Raw genomic sequence first — 27,703 nt, 5'->3', positions numbered from 1 at the left:
GACATGAAGAAACTTTCAAAGATAAAATGTTTTCATTACTTTGTGAAAAGATATGATAGAGTGATCATCCATTGAACTGGAGTTTGAGCATTGAAGGCTTGTATTGTGAAAATGAATGTCAAGTGTAACCTTACCTAATGTATGAATCGGGCTGGTTGCTGAGTAGAGAAGGATACTACAGGTGATGCACCAGAGCATTCAAGAGTAGCGTTTGAACTGTTTCACAAACAGATCTTTGGTGGAGCAACCATACCCATTGTCATGAGTAAGGTAAAGTGAAATATTATCTGATGATCACTAGCAGCTTTCATAACTTTGCAAATCAACATTAAGACAAGTGTTTGAAGAAAAAAAAACAGATAAAATCTACAGTGTTTATTAATATTTTGACTGAAAACGCATTAGAAACTCTGCAGTGATGTATAGCTGCTTTGTAGATTTCATTTCAGGGAAAATTGCTTGAGCTCAAAATGGAATGTAGCACTTTTAGTACTGACAGCCTAATGAGCCGAGTTGGTTGATATTCACTGGTTACAGCAGAATTGAGTCTGATTAAGTTCAAATGCATGCCAAGGAGACAACAAAGTTGTTTCCATTCACTGAATTGGATTGTAAGGTATTTCATTAACGGCTGAAATATATACAACTAACTTGGCAATGGCGCTTGTAATTGGTGTGTTAGTCACTTGGACAGTTATTGTGTCTTATTTTCTTAACAAACGGCATTTGAAGCGTGATGTCAGCAAATTTGCAGTAGCAAGATTTTTTATTAACTCATCCTTGTAAATATGATTCAAAGTTTGCTGTTAATAGCACAATCCAAGCCTATGTTGTTGTGACAGCAAAAGCTACTAACCTGTTTTTACCAGTTTTTTGTGTTCATCACATAAACTCAGCAATTTTTTGTTGTACCCTTAGATTAAAGAATGTGTCTATGCCTCTGTTAAATTTTGTTTTTGTTGATTTTCTTTTCCCTTCTATTCTGAAGGAATTGAATCTGGTGGGGTATAGTTGTATAGGAGCAAAGACTTGTCTAAGTAGCCATTCTTTGTATGTGAGAATCAGCAGGCTATTTGGTTTCTGGAGGCTGAATCAATCTTCAATGCACTTTTCAGCGAGCATTGGTTATTGAGTTGGTGAAACATTGAGGGGAATCCTTGCTATTTTCCCTTGCTTCATGTTGTTCTCAGCTGCATCATCAGTAATTGACTACAGCATTCTGAGTTACGAAGTGGGTAATTATCCTTGCATCTAATTGTATTCTACAGTTTCACCAGGTTTTTTGAGCCTGTGTGGACATGGGATGATGTCAGCTTCGTGCTTTGACTGGCCATTCTATCCCCTTCGCTCAATGGCCTCCCACCACTGGTTTTCAGATGCATGCTATAGTCTCATATTTCAGAAGAAACATTCTAAAATTTGAAACAAAAGCATGGAAAACAAAGTTATGTGCACAGCTTAGTGGCTTACACATATTATTTAATTGTGAACAGGATATATTGTTTGTCCAAACTTCCTTTACTTGCTCAGTCATTCATTCCCAGGCCCTAATCCATCAGCCTTTCGATTTTGGAATGTGAGCTTTAGCTTAAAGTATTTCCATTTGTTAAGGTTTAAACAATGAGTAAGGCTCTTAAATTAATACATCTAATTGATAAAACTGGACATACATAAATAGCAAAAGGATCTCATTCTTTGAGAAGTAGGCTCAAGCTATTTATGGAAGAAATGTTTCTCATTTTCTGAAAGGGAAGCATAAATCTTATTAAGCAAGGTATCATTGAGCCAATAAGTTGACTGATGTTCATTGTAGATGATGATTTATCAGAACTGGGAAAATAAAGCTGATGTATAAGAGTCATAACAGTTTGATAACAAATTAATATATTTCTTAAGATCACGTCTTCCACAAAGCACATACTTTAGGAAATGGCCAACTTGACAAGAGACACATTGTGCCAATGTATTTGATCTTGCATGATTAGTTTTTTTTATAAGAATATAGTAGTTATCTGTTTTTATTTGGAAAATGTGTGAATTAATTGAACTTTAGAACTAAGGATTAGTCTGTATGTATGTGTGGGATTGAGATTTTACTACTAGTATGACTTTATAGATGATTAATGCACTAAAGTAACTAGGGAATGGCTTGAATTATAGTATTGGCCTGCCTAATGACCTTTCTACTGACATATTTTGCACATTCATAGCTGCAATTCCTGCATGGCCCCCTGCAATACACCCACACTAGGTTGTTGTTCTACAAATTGAATAATGTTCTGTTTATACTTCTTATGCTTTTCAATGGTTGGACAGAGGTCAAAGCAGCAGGTAAGATGCATTTCATTCCACTGAAAAGAAATGTCAGCCATTCTGTGCAGTGTCCCAAACTGAAGATTGTGATATGAGGTTGTTAGTTAGAAACACTGTTTTCTGTGGTTGACCCTTGTATAAACAAAATGACATTTATCCACGATCATCGATACACAGAACAAGTTGTGGAATGGCTATCGATTACATTTGTAGCATATTTTGGTGGATTGTTTGTGTGTTGCAGAGTCCTTGTATTGACAGTTATAATGTTTTGATCTGATGTTGCTGAGAAATATGTGGCTTTAGGTAAATATAACATTTGGTTGCTAAGGTGCAACTCCTTTTTGTCACATGGGAGGTAATACAACACTCAATTGAAAACAGGTGAGCTGGAATGATGACTATTTGTTTCACGGTTGAGTTGAATTACAATCTATTATTAAGGAATACAAAACCAGCTTTATGCTCCATTTTGACCATTATTTTAAGGAATTTTCAAATAATTCACTGGAAAATTAATTTTCAACCACCTTGCATTCAGTAATTTTCTTAACAGATTTCCATTGGATTGTTCATTGAAAGTCTGTGTTTGTCACAACTGAATTTCATCAAACAAAGTAAAACTTTTTTGCCTTTAGGAAAGAAAAATACCAGGACTGAATATAAATGCGCAAAGTTTTTGATGATTTTCGGTTAGCAAATGTTAATTTTCTGTGTTCTATTCAGCTTTCAGAGAGCATACGAAAACTTTAGCGAATTTTAAACTGTGTATTTATGCTGTCTGTATTTTGAAACAGAATTTAATTGATTTATTTAATGTGCTGCTTTTTAAAACAGGTCATTTTATCATGTAAATTTAAATCAGAGCATGTTATTATTGGCAACTGTCAAATATTTTTATAATAGTAAATTCTCACAAAGATCACTGAGGGAATTACTTTTTTTTGGTGGTTGGAGTTTAAAGAGGAACTTGACCTAAATCATAGGTGATCTGTTTTTTCTACATTCACCTGAACCACAAAAGCAGGGCCATGTTTCAACGTCTGAGTCAAAGAATGGTACCTCAGACATTGCAGTATTCCCTCAGTACTATGCTGGAGTACTATGATCCTGGAGTTAAACTTCTGGAATAGAATTTCAATCAATGGCCTTCTGACACAGGCAAGGGTGCAAACTGGTTGTAGTATCTGCATTATGCCAAACAACACCTTCCACTTATAGAGCCTCTTTCATGTAGCAAAAAATATAAATAAAGGGATTATTGTGTGAGGTACTATTGTTCATGATAAATTAAAAATATTATGGTAAGTATTTTGCAATTTATCACAGTTTTTGTTCTGGTAAGAATATGATTGAATCTGCAGAATATAAAGCTAAACAACATTAAAAACATTTCTTTCAATGAGATTTTATACCTTTCCTTTATCAGTACCTTACGGCTAATAAAAAGTTAATACTGCAATTCATGAAAATCAAAAAAACTGCAGATGCTGGAAATCTGAAATTAAATACAAAATGATGGAAACAATCAGCAGTCAGTAAGCATCTGTGGAAAGAGAAGCAGTTAACCTTTTCAGGTCAGATAAGTATCCTCGACCTGAAACATTAACTGTTTCTCTTTCCCCAGATGCTACCTGACCTGCCAGGTGTTTCCAGTATTTTATTAATGCTGCTTTTTCATGTTTTTTAACTTTATTTGGAAACGTTGACTGGTGTACAGGCTTAAGAATTGAAATACAACTACCATGTAATGTGCAGGCAAATTTTGCTTGAGTCCATTTCATTAACTAAGGATTTAAAAGAAGGCATTTGAATGAAAGGAAAGCATTTATGAAGGCTGTGGGGAAAGAATCAGCATGTGGGTTTAATCTGATAGCTCTGCCACAGAGCTATTGGTCCATTGACATATGGACCAAAATGTGGTCCATTGACGATATGCCATTTCTAGCTCTGCATCATTCTATGCTGCTATGATAGATGCATAAGGCTGCCAATTAATGGATTCCTAGGGAAAAGCAGAACAATTTACAGAACTCACTCCTGAATTAAAGTGCAAGCGTCCTGAAATCCATAGATTAATACCAGAATTTGACTTTAATTGTTTTAAATCAGATGAAGCATGTTTAGTGAATACTAAATCCAGTGGTTATTTATTGGGACATGCTTTTGATTTAGATTGCAAATTAAATTTGAGAAATTCATCAGGTTCTGCCTCAGTTCTTTAGTGTTAACGACTTGATTAATATTTTTGTGGCATGCAAACCATTACAACTTTGAAAATAATAATTGAGTAGAGAAGAAAATGTATGTGTTTTCCAATGATGTTACTTGGTTTAATCAGTAACTTTTTTTACCCCCCAAAGATCCAAGAAAACACTCATGGCCCAAAAATAGGGGAAGCTACTGCCATTTTGTGCTATATAAGGAAAACAAAGATACAATGGATGCCATTAATGTGTTGTCTAAATTTCTGAGGTATGTTGAGTTGTCTGTTACATACCTTTTTACAGATTTTTGTACGTAGTAATAAAATATTCTGCAGTTTTGTTTTTAGTATAAATCAATTCAAGTAGATTAAATACTTGTATGCGTATATTTATTGTTTTGGAAAGGTGGAATAGGTAGAAAATTTGGATTAAATGGGATTACAGATTGAGAAAATAATTGGAGTAAAGTCAGGAGGGATGAAGGGGGAGACAATTGAGAGTGGGTGACAAATCAGTGTGAAATTGGAGGTAAAGGGGATATTAGGGAAGAAGAGGAAGGGAAATTAAAATGTGGCGGGAGAACATGGAAAGGTGGGGAAATTACCTCTCCTGTGGTCAACATACTGAAGGAATGGTGGGGAGGCCAGGCGGAGAATTATTCCTCGTTAGTTTTATCATGCAATGATTGTCCATGTTTGTCTTTAATCCATCATATGTGGCTCTATAGGGAGTGGTGTGAAAACCTTTTTTTTCAGTGAAAACCAGTTTTAATGAAGAGCCTATCAGATTCTGCCAAACAGTGACAGTGTGTATGTTACAGTGTGATAAATTTTGAAGGAAAATTTTTAATATTTAAAGCACCTTTTTTTGGTTTTAATAATAAACAATTCAGATGGCTACTAAAAATGGAAGAAGTTAAACATAAGATTTGCTGCAAGTAATGAAGAGAAACAGCCTGCACATTTCTGTCCCTAGGATCTAAGCCCAAGATAAAATGGGCTACCAATGTTCAGGGTGTTGAGGGCATGATTGCACATGTACCACAGTTTGTGTTCAACTTCAGGATTTGTTTACATCAATTCAAAATAATCTTCTGATCTACCAAAAGTTTCTTAATTAACAATTTTCTGTGGCAGAACCAATGAGCCTTTCAATGATTTGTACTGCAGAGAAACTAAGTGTAATAATTTGTGGACTAATTACAACTCAGCCCTTGCATATAGTAATCACAATAAGTCTTTGCTGTCTTATCTTTGTGGATCATTTCCTAAATTCTTAGACTTTAGAGTAGAGTTGCATGCTTGAAACTATATAGAATAATTCTGAAATCATGTTTGCAAGTTGTGAAGCAGTCCTATAAACTTTGGTTCTCAGTTCTTACATATTTAAATCAAGCTCAAACCTGAATAATTGGTTTGAAGCAAGTCTAGGTTGTTAGTATGCGATGCATGAAGCAATGGAGAGATTTATGATAGATCCATGTTTATTTCAATTAGGGTTATGCATTTAAAAACTTTTTATTTTATCTTAGAAACACTTTTTTCTTTACTATTTCTGCAGAGTCAAACCAAATATATTTTCATATATGGGGACCAAAGATAAAAGGGCTATAACTGTTCAAGAAATTGCAGTTGTAAAGTAAGTATTCGCAGATAATTAGCTAATAGTTATTAAGTTGTTAGAGCAATAAACTTTCTGGCCACCTACTTTTTTTCTCCTCTTAAGCTTTCAACAAGCCTGGATTGTTGTTGAAAAAGAATAGAGAAGTTACAGACCATAAGTTACACTTTTGCAGACATTGTAGTTGAGTTTGAATGACATCTTTTGAGAGATGTAATGTAAAAATCTTTGAATCGGCAGGGCTCAATGTCTTCCTCAGAAATGCTTTAATCTTGTGATACACAACATAGAGCCACCTCCGGCCAGCTGATTGGCTTGGCCTTGGTGAATGGTGAGCTAAGGCTTGTGATTGAGTTAGAAGTCTATCAAAAGTTTTTGAATATCAGTGAATGTCTCTGAAATTTATAAACATCTGAAAATACTCAAAACTATTACAAAATCATGCTTTTAAATCTTTTTAAATATTTTGATTATTAAAATAATTCAAATACTTGAAGACAAAATAAGTTTAGTACTTAAAATAATCAAAAACATTTAAATTAACTGCATTAAAATTACCAACTATCTTCCTCGAACATTTTTTCCCATGAATTAAGTGATTCCACTGAACCTCTGTGCGATGAGCACCCAGATTCACCAGGATAAACTGAAGGGAGTTCGTGTTCTGCTACTGGACTCCCCAAGGACTAATCAGAAATTCAAGGACTTCTGCATTTGTGCAAATGGCTTTCAGAAGCGATTCACATATTAAGAAGAACAATAATTGTACATCATTATTTTAATCCTGCGGGAGAGGGAGGGGTGGAATTTTCACCATGACTATGTCACACAGTCATTGATTAAAAAGGAATTATTAGTCATACCTACATTGGTGGAGCCAAAGAAACACATGCCTCATTCAGGCTTCCAATGGAAAAGTCAATATGTTTACTGAAAGCTTATTAATTTTGAATGTTTGTTGAGATCAAAATTTGTGTTATTACTTTAGGTGTGTTTTCAATATTAAAAGTATTTCGGGTGATTTTTCAAGTGATATGGGAATCTGAAACTTTGTAACTCATCTATATTTGGGAAGAAGTTGTATAGGTTGATAATCTAATTCCCAGTATCATGTTGATGGCATGTATTTAAATTTCTTACAGAATCACAGCACAGAGACTTTCTCACCTGAACAAATGTTTAATGAACTTCAGGCTAGGCAATTTCAGTTACAAAAAATATCCCTTGAAATTGGGAGAATTGCAAGGAAATCATTTTACAGTTGTTCTAAGGTAAGATTATTATGGAAATATAAGACAAATCTACTGTAACCACAATGAGAAATTTGTGTTAATTAAGCTCTAATAGAAATGGGCCTTATTTCTTAAAAGCTCTTGCATTTCTACCACTGTGCAGGTTAATGGTTAATCTGTTAAAGTTTCCCTGACTTTATAGACTATCTGCTGTCATATTGTGGGCAGATCTGTGTTATGGTTATGGCAGGGTCCAAATAATGCAATATGGTAAGTGCCTCCATGTTCTAGATGTCTAACTTTGTTGAACAGCGTGCATGTAGTTAACATTCCCAATAGACGGGAGTCTGACTTCTCATCCTGCATGTGAAGGGGCAGTTGTAAATTGATGTCCTCCTGTGTGACTGTTTCTTCTTTGTCAAACAGGAGAAATTATATTGGGAAATAAGGAAATGGCAAAGAAATTAAACAAACAGTTTGTGTCCATTTTCACAGAAGGTGGAGTAATGCTGTCTGACATGGTGGAGAACCACAGGTCTAGAGAAAGTGTAAAACTGAAAGAAATCAGCAGTAGTAAAAACACTAATACTGTACTGGAGAAATTAATGGGAATGAAAGCCGATAAGTCCCCAGTAACTGCATCCTAAGGTTTTTAAAGAGGGTAATATAGAGAGAGTGGAAGCACAGCTTCCAAAATTCTATGGATTCTTGAACAGTCTATGCAGATTGGAAGATAGCAAATACAGCAGCCCCACTCCAAACTTCCACTATTTAAGAAAGGAGGGAGAGGGTAAAAGGAGAATTGCAGACCAGTTAGTCTAACATTGGTAGCAGGAAAATGCTAGAACATGTTTTTAAGGATGTGGTAACAGGGCACTTAGAAAATAATAACTGGATTGGTCAACGTGAATTTATGAAAGGGAGATCATGTTTGACAAATCTGCCTGTTTTTTTTTGAGGTTGTAACTGCCAGATAGATTTGGAGGAAACCAGTCGATTTTCAGAAGGGCTTTGATAAAATGTCACACAAGTTTACTAAACAAAGTTAGAGCACATGGAACTTTGGTACATATGCCAACGCAGATTGATGATTGGTTAATGGATAGAAAACAGGATGGGAATAAATGACTTGTTTTCAGATTGAGAGGCTGTGACTACTGGAGCGTGGGAGAGGTTGGAAGTTGGGCATCCACTATTCACAATCTGTACCAATAATTTGGATGAGGGGAACTAAGTTTGCTGATAATCAAGGTTAGGTGGCCATCTAATTTTGATAAGGATGCATAGAGGCTTCAAGCGGATAGAGAGAGGCTTACAAAACTGTCAAGGACGTGGCAGGAAGATAATAATGTAAATATATGGAATGTCATTCATCTTCGTATTTCTTTTAAATGGTGAAAGATTGAAAGGTGTTGGTTATCAGAGGGACCTGGGTTGGTTTTGTTGCAAGGGGATTTGAGTACAAGAGTAAAAATATTCTGCAGCAGTTACATGTGCATCTGATGAAACCACATCAGGAATGTTGTGCACTGGTTTGGTCACCCTACCTTAAGGGTATACTTGCATCAGTGGGAGTGCAGTGAACATTCACCAGATTGATTCTTAGAAATGGGGGTTTGCTCTATGAGGATTGTCCAAACAGAATACACCTTTCACCTTTGAGTCCAGAAAAATGAGAGGTGATCTCATTGAAACATACGATATTCCAACAGGGTTTGACTAGGTAGATTAAAAGATATGTTTCTCCTAGCTGGGGTGTCTAGAACCAGGGATTACAGTCTCAGATAAAGGATAAGAGTGACTGAGATGAGAAGAAATCCAGAGGATTCAGACCCAGAGGAAAGTGAATCTTCGGATTTTTCTACCCAACTGATCTGTGGAAGCTCAATTGTTCAACATATTTATGATAAACATTGATATATTTGCAAATGTTAAGGGAATTGAGAATGAGAAGGTGGCACTGGGGTAAAATATCATCCGTGATCATATTGTTGGTGGAACAAGCGCAGAGGACCAAACAGTCAACTCCTGCTGTCTATTTGTTCTTGTATTCTCATACAGATTCATAGCTGCTTTATATTGTTTTGTTGTTTTGAGCATTAAATCTTGAAGGAGAAAGTGCAGTGAATTTGACTTTAAGCTACAAAGGAAAGCTAAGGCTACAGTGCAGATATAAAGACTGGTTAAAATTGAATGTTTGGATATCAGCTGTAACACACAGATTTCTCTTTCAAAGAGATTGTCTGTATTTTGGAACAGTATTTGATAGACATTAGCTAATTTCATTAATTTGTTTTTACCATCAGCTAATATACTATTGTCCTCAAGGCAAGAAACAAAATTATCAAATTGGAAGCATGTCTTAACTGCACATACTAAAGTGTTATGGTTATGGTAATGGTAACTTGCACTGGAATGCAAAAAAGATAGCATACAAGCATGAAAACTAAACTTTCATTATCATTATCTTTATTATCATTGAAGAATGGGAGAGGCACAGTCAGCTATGAGCTTTGGTTACCATCACAAACCACTGATCTTGGCTGGTGAATTGAGATAAACTGCTAAAAGGACCAAGTGAAACCACTAGAATGTGTTTAAATTTGACGTGTATAAAATCAGGTCTTGCCTGTTAATTTTTGAAATCATCTGTTGGAAGCTGTATTAGTGGTTTTGGTTTTATTTTCTATTTATTAGAAATATCACTGGATCAAATGTGCAGGTAGAGCATGCCATGACTTCACTCAGGGACATTGGATTTATTAACTACTATGGAATGCAGAGATTTGGAACAACAGCAGTTCCTACTTACCAAGTGGGAAAGTAAGTAGCACCTTCTTTAATAATTGTAGAAACTGAAGAGTGAAGCACTCTGTTGTGAAATTAACAAAGGCTAATTAATCCTGTTTCAGTTCCGAGTGAAAATAAAAATGGTAGATCCCAAACAAATCCCACTGATTGCCTGCCTTTGTTGTAAGTAAACACATTCTTGACAATGAAGCTAATGCATCTCACAAAACAGCCAAGAAAAACAAAAGAGCTTGCATCAATATAAGAAGTTTTCATCTCAAAACATCCTAAAGTGTTTCACAGCCAATGAATACTTCTGAAATTTAGCCAGAGATGTGAATAAAATCAGTAGATAATGTGTATTCAGCAAAGCTTCAGAGGGGCGATAAGATGATATAACTTACTGATATTGGTTGATGGATAAAAGTTCACCAGAAAACCAGCAGATTTGGGGACCTTTTCAAGTCAAACTGAATAGCTAGATAGGCCCTCATCCAGAAAATGGCAACTCTGATGAGCAGAACTCAACAGTGCAATGAAAAATCTGCTGAGATTATGTGCTCATAATGTGATTGAACCGCTGAACTTCTGACTTGGAGGTTGGAATATTATAACTGAACTAATTCTGATCCTGAATCTTCCTCTGTGTTAGAATCAGAACAGCTCCAACTCTTATTTTGATCAAATTTTGTATATTTTAGTAATATTTTCTTATATATATTTCACAAGCTTTCAATATTTTTGATAAAATATTAAACTAAGTAGTTCAAAATGTTAAAATAACTGCCTTCATTTCATATTAGGTAATGCTATTACTGTCAAATAAAATTGTTGTTACTTTGCATTGAAATGAGTTTGCTCCCAAGATGTTTGTTTTTGTCTGTCTGTCTAATATATTTGTTAACTGCAGGTCTCCCAATGTTGAACAATGTGCTTCAAGCCCTGGATGTTAGTGTTCAGAAACTCACTGAATTTGGCATGTACTGTGTTTAGCAATTCAAGTTGCAGTTTTCTGAGTGCTGAGAAAACAAAACTGCCATTTGCATACCTTGATTCTCATTCACATTTGCATTACTAAAGAGAAAGTGAAGTAATGTTTACAAAAAAAAGTAAAGCTTTTATAAAAAAATATTTTGGTCCCTTTCTATGCAGTCCCCTTCTGTATCTGTATTGTCCTGTTGAAGGGTCTCGACCCTAAACGTCGACTGTTTACTTCCCTCCGTAGATGCTGCCTGACCTACTGAGTTCCTCCAGCATTCTGTATGTGTTGCTCCAGATTCCAGCGTCTGCAGAATGTCTTGTGTATCTGTATTAAAATCTATTTGCCACTCTTCAGCTCGCTTCCCTAACTGATTAAGATCCCCCTGTAATCTACGAAAACCTTCTTCACTATCAACCTCCTAATTTTGTGTCATCTGCAGACTTGCTGATCGAGCCTTGTGCATTCATATCCAAATCACTTGTATAAATAATGAATAACAAGGGTCCCAAAACCAATCCCTGCGGCACACCACTAGTCACAGGTGTCTGTTCTGAGAAACAATCACCACACACTGCTTCCTACCTCCAAGCCAATTTTGAATCCATCTAACTAGCTCTCCCAGGACTCCATGGGACCTAACCTTCCAGACCAGCCTGCCATGCAGAACCTTGTTGAAGGCCTTGCTCAAGTCCAAATAGACAACATCCACTGCCCTGCCCTCATCTATCCTTTGGTTACCTCTTCAAAGAACTCTAAAAGATCTGTCAAACATGACTTCCCACACACAAAGCTATGCTGACTCCTAATCAGATTCCGTCTAGCCAAATGCTGGTAGATCCTGTCCCTCATAATTCCCTTCAGTAACTTACCCACCGCTTTCCTTCCATTTGGAATCAAACTGCACATGCATCTTGCAGGAAGAGAATTCACTGCCACTTTGGGGGTGTATTTTAAAAGCAATGCATCTATTTCACCTTCTGCCCCAAACTGGTGAAAAGGCTGCCTCTCTTTTATTACATACTTGCACAGATAATGTCAAAGTTGACAGAAAAAAAAATGTTCTCTCTGGACTTCATGCATCACTGGGCTAGCACCCAACTTCAACCAAAGTTCAATCGCCACTATGTGGTGATCAGCATTGGCCCAAAAAAGGCGGAAAAGATAACAATGGGCCTAATGACACACACTGTTGTTCATATGCAAAATACCATAGTGCTTTCACTCACAGACAGCTTTGCAGTTGTACACGGAAAACCAAAAGTTGATGTCTCAGGGACACTATTTTAGCCAACTTTGTAATCTTATTAATTTGGCTTTTACCAGCAGATACCAATTAAACTTTCCACAGAAGTTTAGGATTCGTCATTTTAGTCAAAGTACCATTTAAATGATGTGTTAAATGTTAATTACAGCTTGTCTGTCACTTTCAGTGGGAATGAAAGTTAACATTTTTAAGAGTGGAGTCTCATTTCTTCAGGTTTTAATGCAATTTTTCCCTTTGTCTTTTTGACTCTTTTTCTTGCTGTCCCTCTCATATTTTCTTTCCATTTCTGATTTGACACTTAATTTACTACTAAAACTTCCTTATTCAAGCCTTGCACTGTATTTCACAATCCTTCTTCTCAGTCTGGTTGTGGAGACACTACTCAGATGCCCTGTATAGGATCTGTGTTACACCATTTTTCATTGACGCGCAGAGCAAAATATTTTTCGTATTAAATGGGCAAGTGAAATTCTTAACCAAGTTTCTACCAGTGTTGTTTTAAAATTGTTTCTTTTCTGTTATTTATGTGGTTTTTCCTTAAACTACATTGAAACACTTAATCCCTAATCTCTACAATTTCTTAAGAACACAATCATTTTGTGGGAATGAAAAGTCCTGACTGAATCTTACATGAATCTATACAATCTATACTTTCTTGTTCTCTTCATATCCTATCCCCTGGACAACCAAGTATGTCAACTGTGCTGATTTTAAAGAAATCAAATAGGTCCATGAAAACTGGTTCCTGAAATTAAGCTTTCACCAGTGAGCTTGAATGGTTTATAGGAATGAAAATTGTTCTACTTTTGCATAGTCATTGTACTTTTATTACGTTCCAAATAGATCCATTTTTCAATATGTTATTGTTAATTCAGGATCTTATGTACGTTAGTCTTTTGAATTAGGCTTCCAACTGCGATAGTAAATCTCTGAGGGCATCATCAATCATCATTATTGTTCCAGTGTGCTTGAGGCATCCTGCATTTACTATGTGCAAAGAGAGGAAATCTGATATAAATACTTGAATTCATCAAAATATCAAATTCCATCAAAATAAATATGTTCATTCAAAAGTGAACTTTGTTCTGTTTCTTTGACTTGCAATTATTTTCTGGCAGGAGCCCTGTTGCTGTGTTTTATTAGATATATACTTTGATTATTGTCATTTGTTATTTAGAGCAATTCTACAAAACAATTGGACTGAAGTTATTGATTTGATCCTGAAGCCACGTCCAGGAGGTAGGAATGTCTTGTTGGTATCCAATGAAAGTAAATGTGTATCTTTAGTAGCCCATGCACTAGCTTGGAAAAGTTTGGAAATAGTTAATACTACTATCTTGCCTTTAGCAGAGAGAGGATATTTGGTGAAATGCAGGGAGGAATGGGCTAAGACCAAGGACCCTGAAGCTGCATTGAAAAAGCTTCCTGTGAAAAGGTGTGTGGAAGGACAGTTGCTCCGAGGTCTGGCAAAATATGGAATGAAGAACATTGTTTCTGCATTTGGAATGGTAATTTTCAGCTCATACAGTACATATTTTGAACTGACAAGGCTAAATGGTCTGCTTCTGTGATATACATTTTGTGCATGTCTACTATCAGTTCACAAAAATAAATTTGATATGTTTTGATGTAATTAAAACTTATTTATGTTCTTAAGGAATAGTATGATGTATTATGCTCAATACCATTGTTAAAAGCTTTTCTTTGATTTTAGTAAAGTTTATGCTGCTATTTTTCTATTATTGGTTGCATCCATTCATAAAAATTTTGGACATCAATTTAAAACAAATCTTCATCAAAATTAGGGACGAAAACCTTTTTACTTGTTATTTTAAAATGTTTTGGATGTCCTTTTTTTGGTGCTGATTATAAATGATTTGCAAAATCTGCTTGTATAACCCAATTTTTTTGTTTTTCAGATTCCAAGAAATAATCGATTAATGTACATTCACAGTTATCAGAGCTATGTGTGGAATAACATAGTGAGTAAACGGATCGAAGAATATGGACTTAAAGCAATGCCAGGAGATTTGGTACTGAAAGGAGGTAAATGGGATATTCCTTTAGATTTGCACCAATACAACCCATCAGACTCTGACCTGTATCTGCATGATATGCACAGCTAGAAACCAAGAGTCATGCTGCTCTGCTCTGTGCACCTTAAGGTTAGTGATTGTTTGTACACATGGAGCACTTCCCGTCTTGTGTACATGCAGAGTTCAACTGATTAAAACAGTAATTAATTGTTTTCTCATACATTCCACATGGCATAAAGGAGGACCATTCAGAACATTCCCAAAAGTGCCATTTCCCCACTTATTTTCCTGCAACCTATTTTATCTCATGCTCATCAACATCTTCCAATCTTCTTGCTATTCACCTGCACAAGGGGTAATTTACAGTTGCCAATTAACCTACTAGTACATCTTTAGGAGGAAACTAGAGCACTTGGCAGGGTGGAACTCGTGTGGCTACAGAGAGAATGTGCTAGCTCCACACAGACAGCACCTGAGGTCAGAATCAAACCTGGGTCACTGGAGCTGTGTGGCAGCAGCACTCTCTGAAGTGCTACTATGCTGTCACGTGTTAGCATGGTACTGGCTCTTTCTTTGCTTAAAGACAAATTGATATTGGGCCTGAATTAACATTCAGTCCAGACTTTAAAAGGAAGCAAGTTTTCTTTAGGAAGGTCAGTGAACCATTTTACAAACTTCTACTGAGCCAGACTGGTCACAAGCTCAATACATACCATGTCTTAAGTGAAGTACAAACAATATAAAACTACCTTCTGGAGTTTATCTTGTATCTCTTGCTATAATAGTTTCAAGGGTCAGATTGTTGCCTTGTCCCCCAAATTGTGCTATAACTTTGAGACACAAGAAAGACTGCAGATGGTTGAAATCTGGAGCAACACACAAAAAATGCTGGAGGAACTCAGCAGGTCCATCAGGTCAACATTTTGAGCCAAGACCCTTCATCAGGACTCATGATCAGGATTCCCGATGAAGGGTTTAGGCCCAAAACATCCACTGTTCATTTCCCTCCATAGATACTGCCTGACCTGCTGAGTTCCTCCAGCACTTTTTGTGTGTGCTATAACTTTATCAATTTCCACCTTAAGTTCATTTGCATTAAAGTGGAATTGTCCTTGTAACCGCAAACAAAATTTAATGGAACTGTTTTTAGTATTATCCAGGAATCAAAAATCAACGTTTAATATGCAGGAAATAAAAACTGCCTATTTTATTGATCTTTAGGAACAGCAGTTCCAATTCAGGAATCTGACGTAGAGAAATATACCATACATGACGTGGTGTTGCCCTTGCCTGGATTTGATGTTCTCTATCCAAAGCATAAAAGTAAGTTATTTGGAATTGCTTAACTCGTTTACATGTGTTTCCACCTAATGACAGAATTCAACATTTAGATTAGCCAAAAGGCTGTATTTTGGATAAATTAATCAATGTAATGCAATTGATATGCTCATTCCACAAAATGAGAGTAAATACTGTAGCTTCATTACATTCTTAGTTTTTGATCTTGACTCTTAGGGAGAATTGCTCCTCCAATAATAAAGCCAAAAGACTATTCTTCATGTCACTGTATAGCTTTGTTACATAACTACTGTTCTTTACTTTTTCTCCTGCAGAGGGTGGTGATTCTCTGCCCAGGGGTTGTGAAGGCTAGATCACTGAGGGAATTTAAAGAGGAAGTAGATAAAACTTTCAATCAGGGAATTGAGGGCCATGGGGAACTGGCACAGAAGATGAAATGAGGCCTGGAGCAGATCAGCTATTACCAAATTGAAGGGCAGGAGCAGACTTGCGAGGCTGAGTGTTCTACTCCTCCTCTGATTTTCCTACATTCTTTCAGAAAGTACCTAAATAATCTGTCCAGAGTTTACTATCTTGAGTTTACTGACAATTATAGTTTTAGAGCTGCAATTACAGGTATAGGGACTTTACAAACTATGAGCCCACTTTAAGTCTACCCACACTTGGTTGTTATTATAATTTGCTGCTATTTGTTACCATATATATTGCCAATATTAATGCAGAAGGAGTTATTGCCTTTCCTCTGTGTGTGTGTGTGTGTGTGTGTGTGTGTGTGAGTGAGAGAGAGAGAGAGAGTACAGCAAATGGAAATCTATTATAAACATAAACTGAGAAATGCACTTGTGGTAGTGAATCCTTTTTAGCCTGAGCAAACATGAAGATTTTGGTTGCTGGAAAGCACATGGAAGGATCTAAAGTTGTGCTTTTTTGTGGATTTTTTTTTAAAACATTCTTGTGATGTGGAAGATGCTGATGTGGTCATGTTTACTGCCCATCCTTGGTTACTCTGAGAGTGTGTTGGTGAGAGTATGTATTTTGAAACTCTGCAGTCATTGTGGTGATCCTGCTTACACAATCCTGTTTAAGTAGGAATTTTGCCTGGTATCGATTCAGGTTTAACAGAGTCTGGATGATGTGTGACTTGGAGAACTTAGAGTTGATTTTGTTGCTATTCTTGTGCGTTTCTAATAGTTACATGTGTCTGTATATTTGTATTTGAAGTTGGGAAGGCCTATGAAGAAATGATGGCTGCTGATGGCTTAGATATAAATAATATGAGACACAAAATTAGAGATTATTCATTATCAGGAGCATACAGGAAAATTATTATTCATCCTCAGAATGTTACCTGGTGAGTATTAAAATCTAAATACATTTTATTAAAAACGTACAGCAATGCTAAATGTGGAGTAACTGTTCTTGCAGTCATTTATTATGTTTTGAAGTGCACAATGTTGATATTCCTTCCCATCTTACACATAGTTTAGTCACATGCATTTAGACTTAATAGATTTTCTTATCATATGTCCCCTGTTGGTTTCTTCATAGTAAATGAGAAGAACAAGCTGAAAAAGTATTATAGGAATCAATCATGACAGTTATAGGAATTGCCTGCCATATACAAATACTCCAAATGTACTGCAGCAGATATGTTTCTCTGACCTTTTTAAATTGAAAATGCCAAATATAGAAATTGATTGTCATGAAGATCTTTTGCTGTTAACTTTGCATATGTCACCTTCATGGTTACCTTTACATCACAGAATACCATTGCAGCACCATATGTCTATCAATTTGAAGGGAAAGCTGTTTCCGAGTCCCAGCCTCTCCAGAATTTCCCATAGTCTGAAACCTTTAGGCCGTTTTGTAATACCTGTAATATTTAAGGTAAATCCGCTTATGGTTGCTCCCGTTGAATCACTTAAATGAAGTATCTTAAGGAAGAAGGTTAAGTTTGAGTTCCTCCCCACAGCAGAAATGTTTTCAAACAACTATATTTATATCTGACAAATTCTAGGCACTGATTTTTCACTGTACAAAAATCTTTTCAGAATTCTCCTGGATTCACTTTTGTTCTTTAGTGATAATTAATCTTTTCCTTTTTCTGTGATCGAAAAGAATTACTTCAATTCATACAGCAGCTTTAATGTAGCAAAACATCCCAAGGACCTTCACAAGTTTTGTTAACAAATTTGGAATCTGAGCTGTGTAATGGAAAAAAGGGTTTGATAGGAGTAGCAGAGTTCTAGGTAACCTGAAGTTTATAATTGGGCTGGTTGGGTGGAATGAAGGATGTAAACCTGTAAGTGGATTATTAGGGTCAAGTCTGAAGGTAATAAAGAAATCAAAGCAGCAAGTGAGATGGGGGGAAAGGGCTGAGTTGGGTGATGTTGAATTAGAGATGGGCAGTCATGGTGGTGATGTGACTACATAGTCTGAAGCTCATCTTGGATCAGATCTGATACCGAGATTGCAAACAGTCTGGTTCAGATTAAGACAGTTGCCAAGGACATGGTTGGTGTGTGGAATGTGATTTGAGACAAACATTAATATTGATATTCTCAGTATATAATTTAAGGAAATGTTTGCTGATCTAGTAGGTTTTTAAATTTTATTTACATCGTGGTAACAGGCCCTTCCGGCCCAACGAGTCCGCGCCGCCCATTTTAAACCCAAATTAACCTACCCGTACGTCTTTGCAATGTGGGAAGAAACCGGAGCACCCAGAGGAAACCCACATAGACACGAGAGAATGTACAAACCCCTCACAGACAGCGACGGGAATCGAACCCCGATCGCTGGCGCTGTAATAGCGTCGTGCTAACCGCTACGCTACCATGCCGCCCGTACCGTACCATGCTACGCTACCATACCGTGGATAAGGACTAATTGAGAGACACTGGGGTGATCAAGATAGGTCATGGTAAGCTTGAGCTGCATATTGAGGTATATGTTTAGAATCTGGTACTATATGAAATAACTAGATGCCAATTATGGATCTTTGAGGCTTACCAGAAGTAACAGTGTCAATGGAGGATGAAAAGTTGGGCAATACAGTAAACAGCTAATAGAGGTGCTGCGTCACAGCTTCAGTGAACTGGGTTCAATCCTTGTCTCCAGTGCTGTCTGAGTGGAGTTTGTACATTCTCTCTGTGACTGCTTGTGTTTCCTCCAGGTGCTCTGGTTTCCTCCCATGTCTCAAAGACATGCAGGTTGGTACGATAATTGCTGTAAATTGCTTCTAGTATATAGGTGAATTGTAGCATCTGGGGGGAGTTGATGTGCCTGCAGGGGGAACAAATCAGCATACGATTAGTATAAATAGAAGCTTGATTTTTCAGTGTGGATTTTGTTTCCAAAGGCTCCACTTCCATGTTCTATGACTGACTCTGTGACTCTAAAAGTGATTGGAGGCAATCTGCGGTTATAAATAGATAGTTAGGAATGAAATCTAGCAAACCTAGTAACCATTCAAAGGGTGATAATGGTGAAATGTTATGGGAGGAAGGTGTATTCAGCCATGTCAAAGGTTGCAGAAAATGATAAGAAGGAACAGCCACATCATTGCTTTGTGGCCTACCTATAGCGGCATGCAAATGTTTGGGCACCCCTGGTCAAAATTTCTGTTACTGTGAATAGTTAAGTGAGTAGAAGATGAACTTATCTCCAAAAGTCATAAAGTTAAAGATGAAACATTCTTTTCAACATTTTAAGCAAGATTAATGTATTATTTTTGTTCTGTACAATTTTAGAGTGAAAAAGGAAAGGAGCACCATGCAAAAGTTTGGGCACCCCAAGAGATTTGAGCTCTCAGATAACTTTTACCAAGGTCTCAGACCTTCATTAGCTTGTTAGGGCTATGGTTTGTTTACAGTCATGGTTAGGAAAGGCCAGGTGATGCAAATTTTAAAAGCTTTATAAATACCCTGACTCCTCAAACCTTGTCCCAACAATCAGCAGCCATGGGCTCCTCTAAGCAGCTGCCTAGCACTCTGAAAATTAAAATAAATGATGCCCACAAAGCAGGAGAAGGCTATAAGAAGATAGCAAAGTGTTTTCAGGTAGCCGTTTCCTCAGTTCGTAACGTAATTATGAAATGGCAGTTAACAGGAACGGTGGAGGGCAAGTTGAGGTCTGGAAGACCAAGAAAACTTTCCGAGAGAACTGTTGATAGGATTGCTAGAAAGGCAAATCAAAACCCCCGTTTGACTGCAAAAGACCTTCAGGAAGATTTAGCAGACTCTGGAGTGGTGGTGCACTGTTCTACTGTACAGCGACACCTGCACAAATGTGACCTTCATGGAAGAGTCATCAGAAGAAAACCTTTCCTGCGTCCTCGCCACAAAATTCAGCATCAGAATTTTGCAAAGGAACATCTAAACAAGCTTGATGCATTTTGGAAACAAGTCCTGTGGACTGATGAAGTTAAAATAGAACTTATTGGCTGCAATGAGCAAAGGTATGTTTGGAGAAAAAAGGGTGCAGAATTTCATGAAAAGAACACCTCTCCAACCGTTAAGCATGGGGGGGTGGATCGATCATGCTTTGGGCTTGTGTTGCAGCCAGTGGCACGGGGAACATTTCACTGGTAGAGGGAAGAATGAATTCAATTAAATACCAGCAAATTCTGGAAGCAAACATCATACCGTTTGTAAAAAAAAAGCTGAAGATGAAAAGAGGATGGCTTCTACAACAGGATAACGATCCTAAACACACCTCAAAATCCACAATGGACTACCTCAAGAGGCACAAGCTGAAGGGTTTGCCATGGCCCTCATAGTCCCCCGACCCAAACATCATCGAAAATCTGTGGATAGACCTCAAAAGAGCAGTGCATGCAAGACGGCCCAAGAATCTCATAGAACTAGAAGCCTTTTGCAAGGAAGAATGGGTGAAAATCCCCCAAACAAGAATTGAAAGACTCTTAGCTGGCTACAGAAAGCACTTACAAGCTGTGATACTTGCCAAAGGGGGTGTTACTAAGTACTGACCATGCAGGGTGCCCAAACTTTTCCTTTGGGCCCTTTTCCTTTTTTTTATTTTGAAACTGTAGAAGATGGAAATAAAAAAGTAATCTTGCTTAAAATATTAAAGAAATGTGTCATCTTTAACTTTATGCCTTTTGGAAATCAGGTCATCTTTTACTCAGCTATTCACAGTAACAGAAATTTTGACCAGGGGTGCCCAAACTTTTGCATGCCACTGTACCTCCTCAATGTGCAACATTGCTGCTTCTAATTTTTTGCCACTGTTCTTAGGTGTTGCATGCTTAACTGCTTTGATTGTCCAATCTATAATAGCAGTTACTGGTCATCCTTGCACCACTTCAGAAAGGAAAGGAGGCTGCAATATTGTCAATTTTAATACTGAATGGTGCACTTCATAAATAGAAGTCACAGTTTTGTCACTCCTGGCCCAAAGAGTTCATGACATAAAGTGTAAGGTGCATTTTCATTAGTTGCAGGCTGTCTGGGATTAGAAGAATTGAGCTTTACTGGTTTACCATTGGAGGCTGATGAGACATTTCAGAATTTGTGTTAAATTGGCCCCAGGTTTTGTTTTATTTATTATCTCTCCAAAGGGATGAGAAAGATGTGGAAATCATGCACAAAGCTGTGCCATTGTGTATGTGCTGGGCTTGGTTCTTCTTTAATTAATATTCATGCAATTCCTCAAGCTGCAAAATGATGTTCCTATTTTCAGGTTACTGAACTATGTTTTTGGGAATTTTAAATTCATAGGGAGATTCTAGTGTATGATGATAAGAAAATTCCATTGGTTCAGACTGATGTGGAAAAGCTGGAAGGAGTACCTTTGCCAAAATCTTCCAAAGGTATGGTGAACATCGACCTGGAAATGGATCTTTATAAATTGATAAGAATTTAAACAATGTACAAAGTATTATTTTCTAACATTGAAAGGCAAGAGGTTTTTCTTCCCCTCACATCTAATTCCTCTGTGCTGATGTTCATGCATCTTTTAGGGGCTACAGCTCTATGAATGCTGATCTGTGTTGGTCAATATAATCCCAAACAGAAAATATTTGACACTAAAATATTAAAGCTGGGCTTACTCCTATACTCATTCAGTATCCACACCCTTGGGTGTTATTTGATACCATTCAGAATGGGATCTCTGACCTGTTTTCTTATCCCAACCTACAAGCACCAAGGTCAGTTTTGTATTCCAATGGACTGAGATCAAGGCTAGGATTATTTTTTGTCTTTGCGGTGCAATTATAAACTGACATAACCAGATGGTCCATCGCAGAAACCATTTAATTTTAACTAAAATATGTTCACATCCTATATCTATACAAAACATCATAATTTAGCCCATAAAATTGGAAAGAAACATTGGTAACAATTCAAGATTAGAGTCTGGCTGTACTGCAATGAGTAAATCACCACCTATCAACCAACACCCCTCATCCAACCAAAACAAAAATAACCTTTCGAAATATAAAAGGCAGAAGTCAAGAGTGTGATGTTGCACTTGCTACTTGTATGGATGAACGAAGCTCCCAACAGCATTCAATTAACTTGACACCATTGAATGCCACCCTGCACCACTCTAAACATGCATTTGTTCCACCACTGGCACACGTCAGTTTGTTTACCATCAACAAACTGCACTGCATTATTTCATTCTCAACAGCACCTTCCAAACACATGGCCTCAACTATTTAGAAATACATGGGCAAACAGAAAAGCAGCCAGATCCAAGTTGTTCTCCAGTTGCCATACCTTTCTGGCTTGGAAATAAATTGGCTGTTCCTTCATTGTTGCTGGTTTTAAAATTCTGCAACTTCCAACATGGTCATTGATAATCCTGGAGGCTGCAATAGTTCAAGAAGACAATTCACCACAACCTTCTCAAGGGCAATGAGGGATGGGTGGTAAATGTTCACTTCTTGGGAGAGAATCAAAAGGTAATCAATGGTTTGGTGGTTCTGTGAATATCTCTATTTCAGCTCATAAACGGCTAACGATTTTGGGGTATTTTAAAGAAATTTAATCTTAGTTATTTCTTGCTGCAGATGGTAAATTGAAAGCATTGAAAATGGATTTCTCACTTCCTCCCTCTACTTATGCGACTATGGCAATTCGAGAGGTACTCAAAATGGACACAAGCATCAAAAATCAGACTCAGCTGAACACCGTCTGGTTACGATAACCTTATAAATATATCTATATGGTTTTTTAGCAGCCACTGAAATATTTAGGAAAGTTCTACCTTTATTTGGCTTGTTATGTGACTGAAAATCTTTTACAATTGTTTTATTAACATTGGAGGGTTGATTTTATTTTTCACGTTTGTAAAACTTAATGGCTTTTAAGCACAATATGCAACATTGATCAATAAATAGATCTTTAGTATTATAAACACAGCTTGCTTCTGTCTTGTTGCAGTTTTATTTGCAGTGATAATTATATTTTCTGCATTTGTATTAAAATTACCAGTTTTGGATATAATGTATGAAATAAAAGGATCTTTAAGGTATGATATCTGGAATTTTAACCATAAAGCAAGAAGAATTTTGAAATAATCCAGCAGCCTATTATCTGGTTTCATTCAATAGTTATCTGCAGCTAACTGCTGAGAGTTCATATAAATCAGACCTACATGACCAAATTGTGGACTTTGTTTTTACTATGGGACAAGTCCCAGGCCCTTTATGCCACACTCTTGAGAATTGTGGATTTTTTGGCCAGTGAGATAGTACATTGCTAATGTGTGTTAAGTTCATGATGAAGATTGATGATCTTGACTCTTTGCACAGGGTGTAATTCCAAAGCTTGCACAAAATCCAAAAATGTAATAAACAGGAATGGAGAAAAATTAAAAAGTGTTAGTGTTCAGAAGGAGCTGGATGTCTTTGTGTACAAATTACAAGTTAATATCCAGGTACAGTAAGCAGGTAGGAAAATAAGATAATATATTGACCTTCAGTGCAAGAGAATTGAGTACAAGAGTGGAAATATCTTGCTCCAGTTATACAAGGCCCTGGTGAGATTGTACCATAGAACCACCATAGAACAATACAGCACAATACAGGCCCTTCAGCCCACCATGTTGTGCCGACCTTCAAACCACTCCTAAGACTATCTAACCCCTTCTTCCCACATATCCCTCTATCTTAAATTCCTCCATATGCTTATCTAACAATCTCTTGAACTTGACCAACATATCAGCCTTCACCACCACCCCCGGCAGTGCATTCCATGCACCAACCACCCTCTGTGTAAAAAACCCTCCTCTGATATCTCCCTTGAACTTCCCACCCATTACTTTAAAGCCATGCCCTCTTGTATTGAGCATTGGTGCCCTGGGAAAGAGGCGCTGGCTGTCCACTCTATTCCTCTTAATATTTTGTATACCTCTATCATGTCTCCCCTCATCCTCCTCCTCTCCAAAGAGTAAAGGCCCAGCTCCTTTAGTTTCTCCTCATAATCCATACTCTCTAATCCAGGCAGCATCCTGGTAAATCTCCTCTGCACCCTCTCCAACGCCTCCACATCCTTCCTATAATGAGGCAACCAGAACTGGACACAGTACTCTAAGTGTGGTCTAACTAGAGTTTTGTCAAGCTGCATCATTACTTCGTGGCTCTTAAACTCGATCCCATGATTTATGAAAGCTAACATCCCATAAGCTTTCTTAACTACCCTATCCACCTATGTGGCAACTTTCAGTGATCTGTGGATATGAACGCCCAGATCCTTCTGCTCCTCTACACTGCCCAGAAACCTGCCATTTACCTTGTATTCCACCTTGGAGTTTGTCCTTCCAAAGTGTACCACTTCACACTTCTCCGGATTGAACTCCATCTGCCACTTGTCAGCCCAGCTCTGCATCCTATCAATATCCTTCTGTAAGCTTCGACAGCCCTCCACACTATCCACAACACCACCGATCTTTGTGTCATCTGCAAACTTGCTAACCCACCCTTCCACCCCCTCATCTAAGTCATTAGTAAATATCACAAAAAGTAGAGGTCCCAGAACCGATCCCTGTGGGACACCACGAGTCACAGCGCTCCAATCCGAATGCACTCCCTCCACCACAACCCTCTGCTTTCTACAGGCAAGCCAATTCTGAATCCACACTGCCAAGCCTCCCTGGATTCCTTGGCCTCTGACCTTCTGAAGAAGCCTACCATGCAGAACCTTGTCAAATGCCTTACTAAAATCCATGTACATCACATCTACTGCACTACCCTCATCAATCTTCCTGGTCACCTTCTCAAATAACCCTATCAGGCTAGTGAGGCAAGATCTTCCCTTCACAAATCCGTGCTGGCTGTCCCTAATCAGTCCATGATTCTCCAAATGATCATAGATCCTATCTCTTAGAATCCTTTCTAGCAGCTTACCCACCACAGATGGAAGGCTCACTGGTCTATAATTCCCTGGACTATCCCTACTACCTTTTTTGAATAAGGGGACAACATTCACCACCCTCCAATCCTCCGGTCCCAGCCCCGTGGACAACGAGGACTCAAAGATCCTAGCCAACAGTTCAGCAATCTCCTCCCTAGCCTCACAAAGCAGCCTGGGGAATATTTTTCAGGCCCCAGGGACTTATCTGTCCTAATATTTTCTAACAGCTCCAACACATCCTCTCTCCTGATACCTACATACTCCAGAACATTACCCTTACCAACACTGTCCTCAGCGTCATCAAGACCCCTCTCCTTGGTGAATACTGAAAAGTATTCATTTGAGAACCTCACCTACTTCCACAGCTTCCAGGCACATCCTCCCACCTTTGTCTTTAATCGGACCTACCTTTACTCTAGCCATCCTTCTGCTCTTCACATAGAGTAAAAAGTCTTGGGATTCTCCTTAACCCTACTCGCCAAAGCCTTTTCATGTCCCCTTCTCGCTCTCCTCAGCCCCTTCTTCGGTTCCCTCCTTGCTACTCTATATTCCTCACGAGCCCTGTCTGATCCTTGCTTACACCTTATGTATACTGCCACCTTCTTCCTAACTAGTTTTTCCACCTCTCTTGTCACCCATGGTTCCTTCACCCTGCCATTCCTTCTCTGCCTCACCAGGACAAATTTACCCCTAACATCCTGCAAGAGATCCGTGAACATCGACCACATCTCCAAAGTACATTTCCCTTCAAAAATGTCATCCCAATTCACACTCTCAAGTTCTCGCCTTATAGCCTCATAATTCGCATTTCCCCAATTAAATATCTTCCCATCCTCTTTGCTCCTATCCCTGTCCATGACAATTCTAAAGGTCATGGAGCAGTGGTCACTGTCTCCCAAATGCTCACCCACTGATAGATCTGTCACCTGACCTGGTTCATTACCTAAAACTAGATCTAATATGGCATTTCCTCCAGTCGGCCTGTCAACATACTGTGACAGGAATCTGTCCTGGACACACTTAACAAACTCTGCCCCATCTAAACCTTTGGTACTAAGCAGGTGCCAATCAATATTTGGGAAGTTGAAGTCTCCCACTATAATAACCCTGTTATTTTTGCATCTTTCCAAAATCTGCCTCCCAATCTGCTCCTCAGTATCCCTACTGCTACCAGGGGGCCTATAGAATACTCCCAGTAGAGTAACTGCTCCTTTCTTATTCCTAACTTCCACCCATATTGACTCTAGAGAGGATCCTTCTACATTACCCACCCTTTCTGCAGCTGTAATAGTGTCCCTGACCAGTAATGCCACCCCTCCTCCTCTTCTCCCCCCCTCCCTATCCCTTTTAAAACACTGAAAACCAGGAATATTCAATATCCATTCCTGCCCTGTGATAGCCACAATATCATAGTCCCATGTACTTATCCAAGCTCTCAGTTCATCTCCCTTATTCCTGATGCTTCTTGCATTTAAGTAAACGCACTTTAGCCCATCCGCCTTACTACTTTTATAGCCTGTACTCTGCTTCTCCTTCCTCAAAGCCTCTCTACCTGTTAGATCTGACTTTTCCCTATCCCCTTCTTCCTCTGACCTACTCCTCTGGTTCTCATCCCCCTCTCAAACTAGTTTAAACCCTCCCAAACCACCCTAGCAAACCTGGCTGCAAGGATGTTGGCCCCCCTCAGGTTCGGGTGTAACCCGTCCTCTCTGTACAGGTCCCACCTTCCCCTGAAGAGATCCCAATGATCCAAAAATCTAAAACCTTCCCTCCTGCACCAACTTCTCAGCCACGCATTTATTTGCCATCTCCTCCTATTCCTACCTTCACTATCGCGTGGCACTGGCAGCAATCCCAAGATTGCTACCCTTGAGGTCCTGTTCTTCAGCCTTCTGCCTAGCTCCCTAAACTCACTTTTCAGGACCTCATCCCTCTTCCTACCTATGTCATTGATACCAACATGAACCACAACTTCTGGCTGTTCTCCCTCCCTCTCAAGAATCCTGTGGACCTGATCAGAGACATCCCGGACCCTGGCACCTGAGAGGCAACATACCATCCGGGATTCATGCTCACTGCCTCAGAACCTCCTATCTGTTTCCCTGACTATCAAGTCCCCTATCACTACTGCTTTCCTCTTCTCCTCCCTTCCCTTTTGAGCAGCAGGACCAGTCCCAGACCTGGCTACTGCTGCTGGGCTACTGCTGCTAGGCCCCTGCAGGTCATTCCCCCTCAGCAGCTTCCAAAGTGGAAAACATATTACTGAGGGGAACAGCCTCCGGGGTCCTCTGTACTACCTGCCTGTTCGTTTTCTTTTTCCTTTTCTCTCCCCTGACAGTCACCTTTCTATCTGCCTCCTGGACTCCAGAAGTACCTGCTCGAAGGGGGGGGTGACTGTCTCCTGATGTACAGTATCTACGTAACTCTCTCCCTCCCTGATGCTCCGCAGTGTTTGAAGCTGCAACTCCAGCTCATCAATTTTGAGCTGAATTTCCTCCAGCCTCAAGCACTTACTGCAGATGTGGCCATCGTGGACCTTGCTGCGGTCCACGATCTCCCACATCAAGCAGCTGCAGA

The 27,703-nt window shown here is 38.4% G+C and overlaps 1 protein-coding gene across 5 annotated transcripts in view; it reads left to right on the top strand.

Annotated features, from left to right (window-relative positions):
- The window catches only part of pus7 (pseudouridine synthase 7), a 52,852-nt gene extending 29,259 nt beyond the window's left edge, over positions 1-23,593 (top strand). For 4 of the 5 annotated variants that reach the window (XM_052033936.1, XM_052033938.1, XM_052033939.1 and 1 more), the window contains exons 6-16: positions 4,677-4,788; positions 6,081-6,158; positions 7,283-7,411; positions 10,070-10,195; positions 13,586-13,647; positions 13,756-13,916; positions 14,328-14,454; positions 15,666-15,767; positions 16,965-17,094; positions 21,485-21,576; positions 22,783-23,593. In XM_052033936.1, coding sequence (XP_051889896.1) covers positions 4,677-4,788; positions 6,081-6,158; positions 7,283-7,411; positions 10,070-10,195; positions 13,586-13,647; positions 13,756-13,916; positions 14,328-14,454; positions 15,666-15,767; positions 16,965-17,094; positions 21,485-21,576; positions 22,783-22,919 — 1,256 coding nt within the window. In that variant the 3' untranslated portion in view covers positions 22,920-23,593. The remainder of the gene's footprint in view (positions 1-4,676; positions 4,789-6,080; positions 6,159-7,282; positions 7,412-10,069; positions 10,196-13,585; positions 13,648-13,755; positions 13,917-14,327; positions 14,455-15,665; positions 15,768-16,964; positions 17,095-21,484; positions 21,577-22,782) is intronic. The other variant, XM_052033937.1, reaches the window with a different exon arrangement.
- Positions 23,594-27,703: the final 4,110 nt, after the last annotated feature.

Source organism: Pristis pectinata, chromosome 19 (assembly GCF_009764475.1).
Source record: "Pristis pectinata isolate sPriPec2 chromosome 19, sPriPec2.1.pri, whole genome shotgun sequence".
NCBI lineage: Eukaryota > Metazoa > Chordata > Chondrichthyes > Rhinopristiformes > Pristidae > Pristis > Pristis pectinata.
Note: the sequence above shows the minus strand (reverse complement) of the source record. Positions and strands in the feature narration are given on the sequence as shown.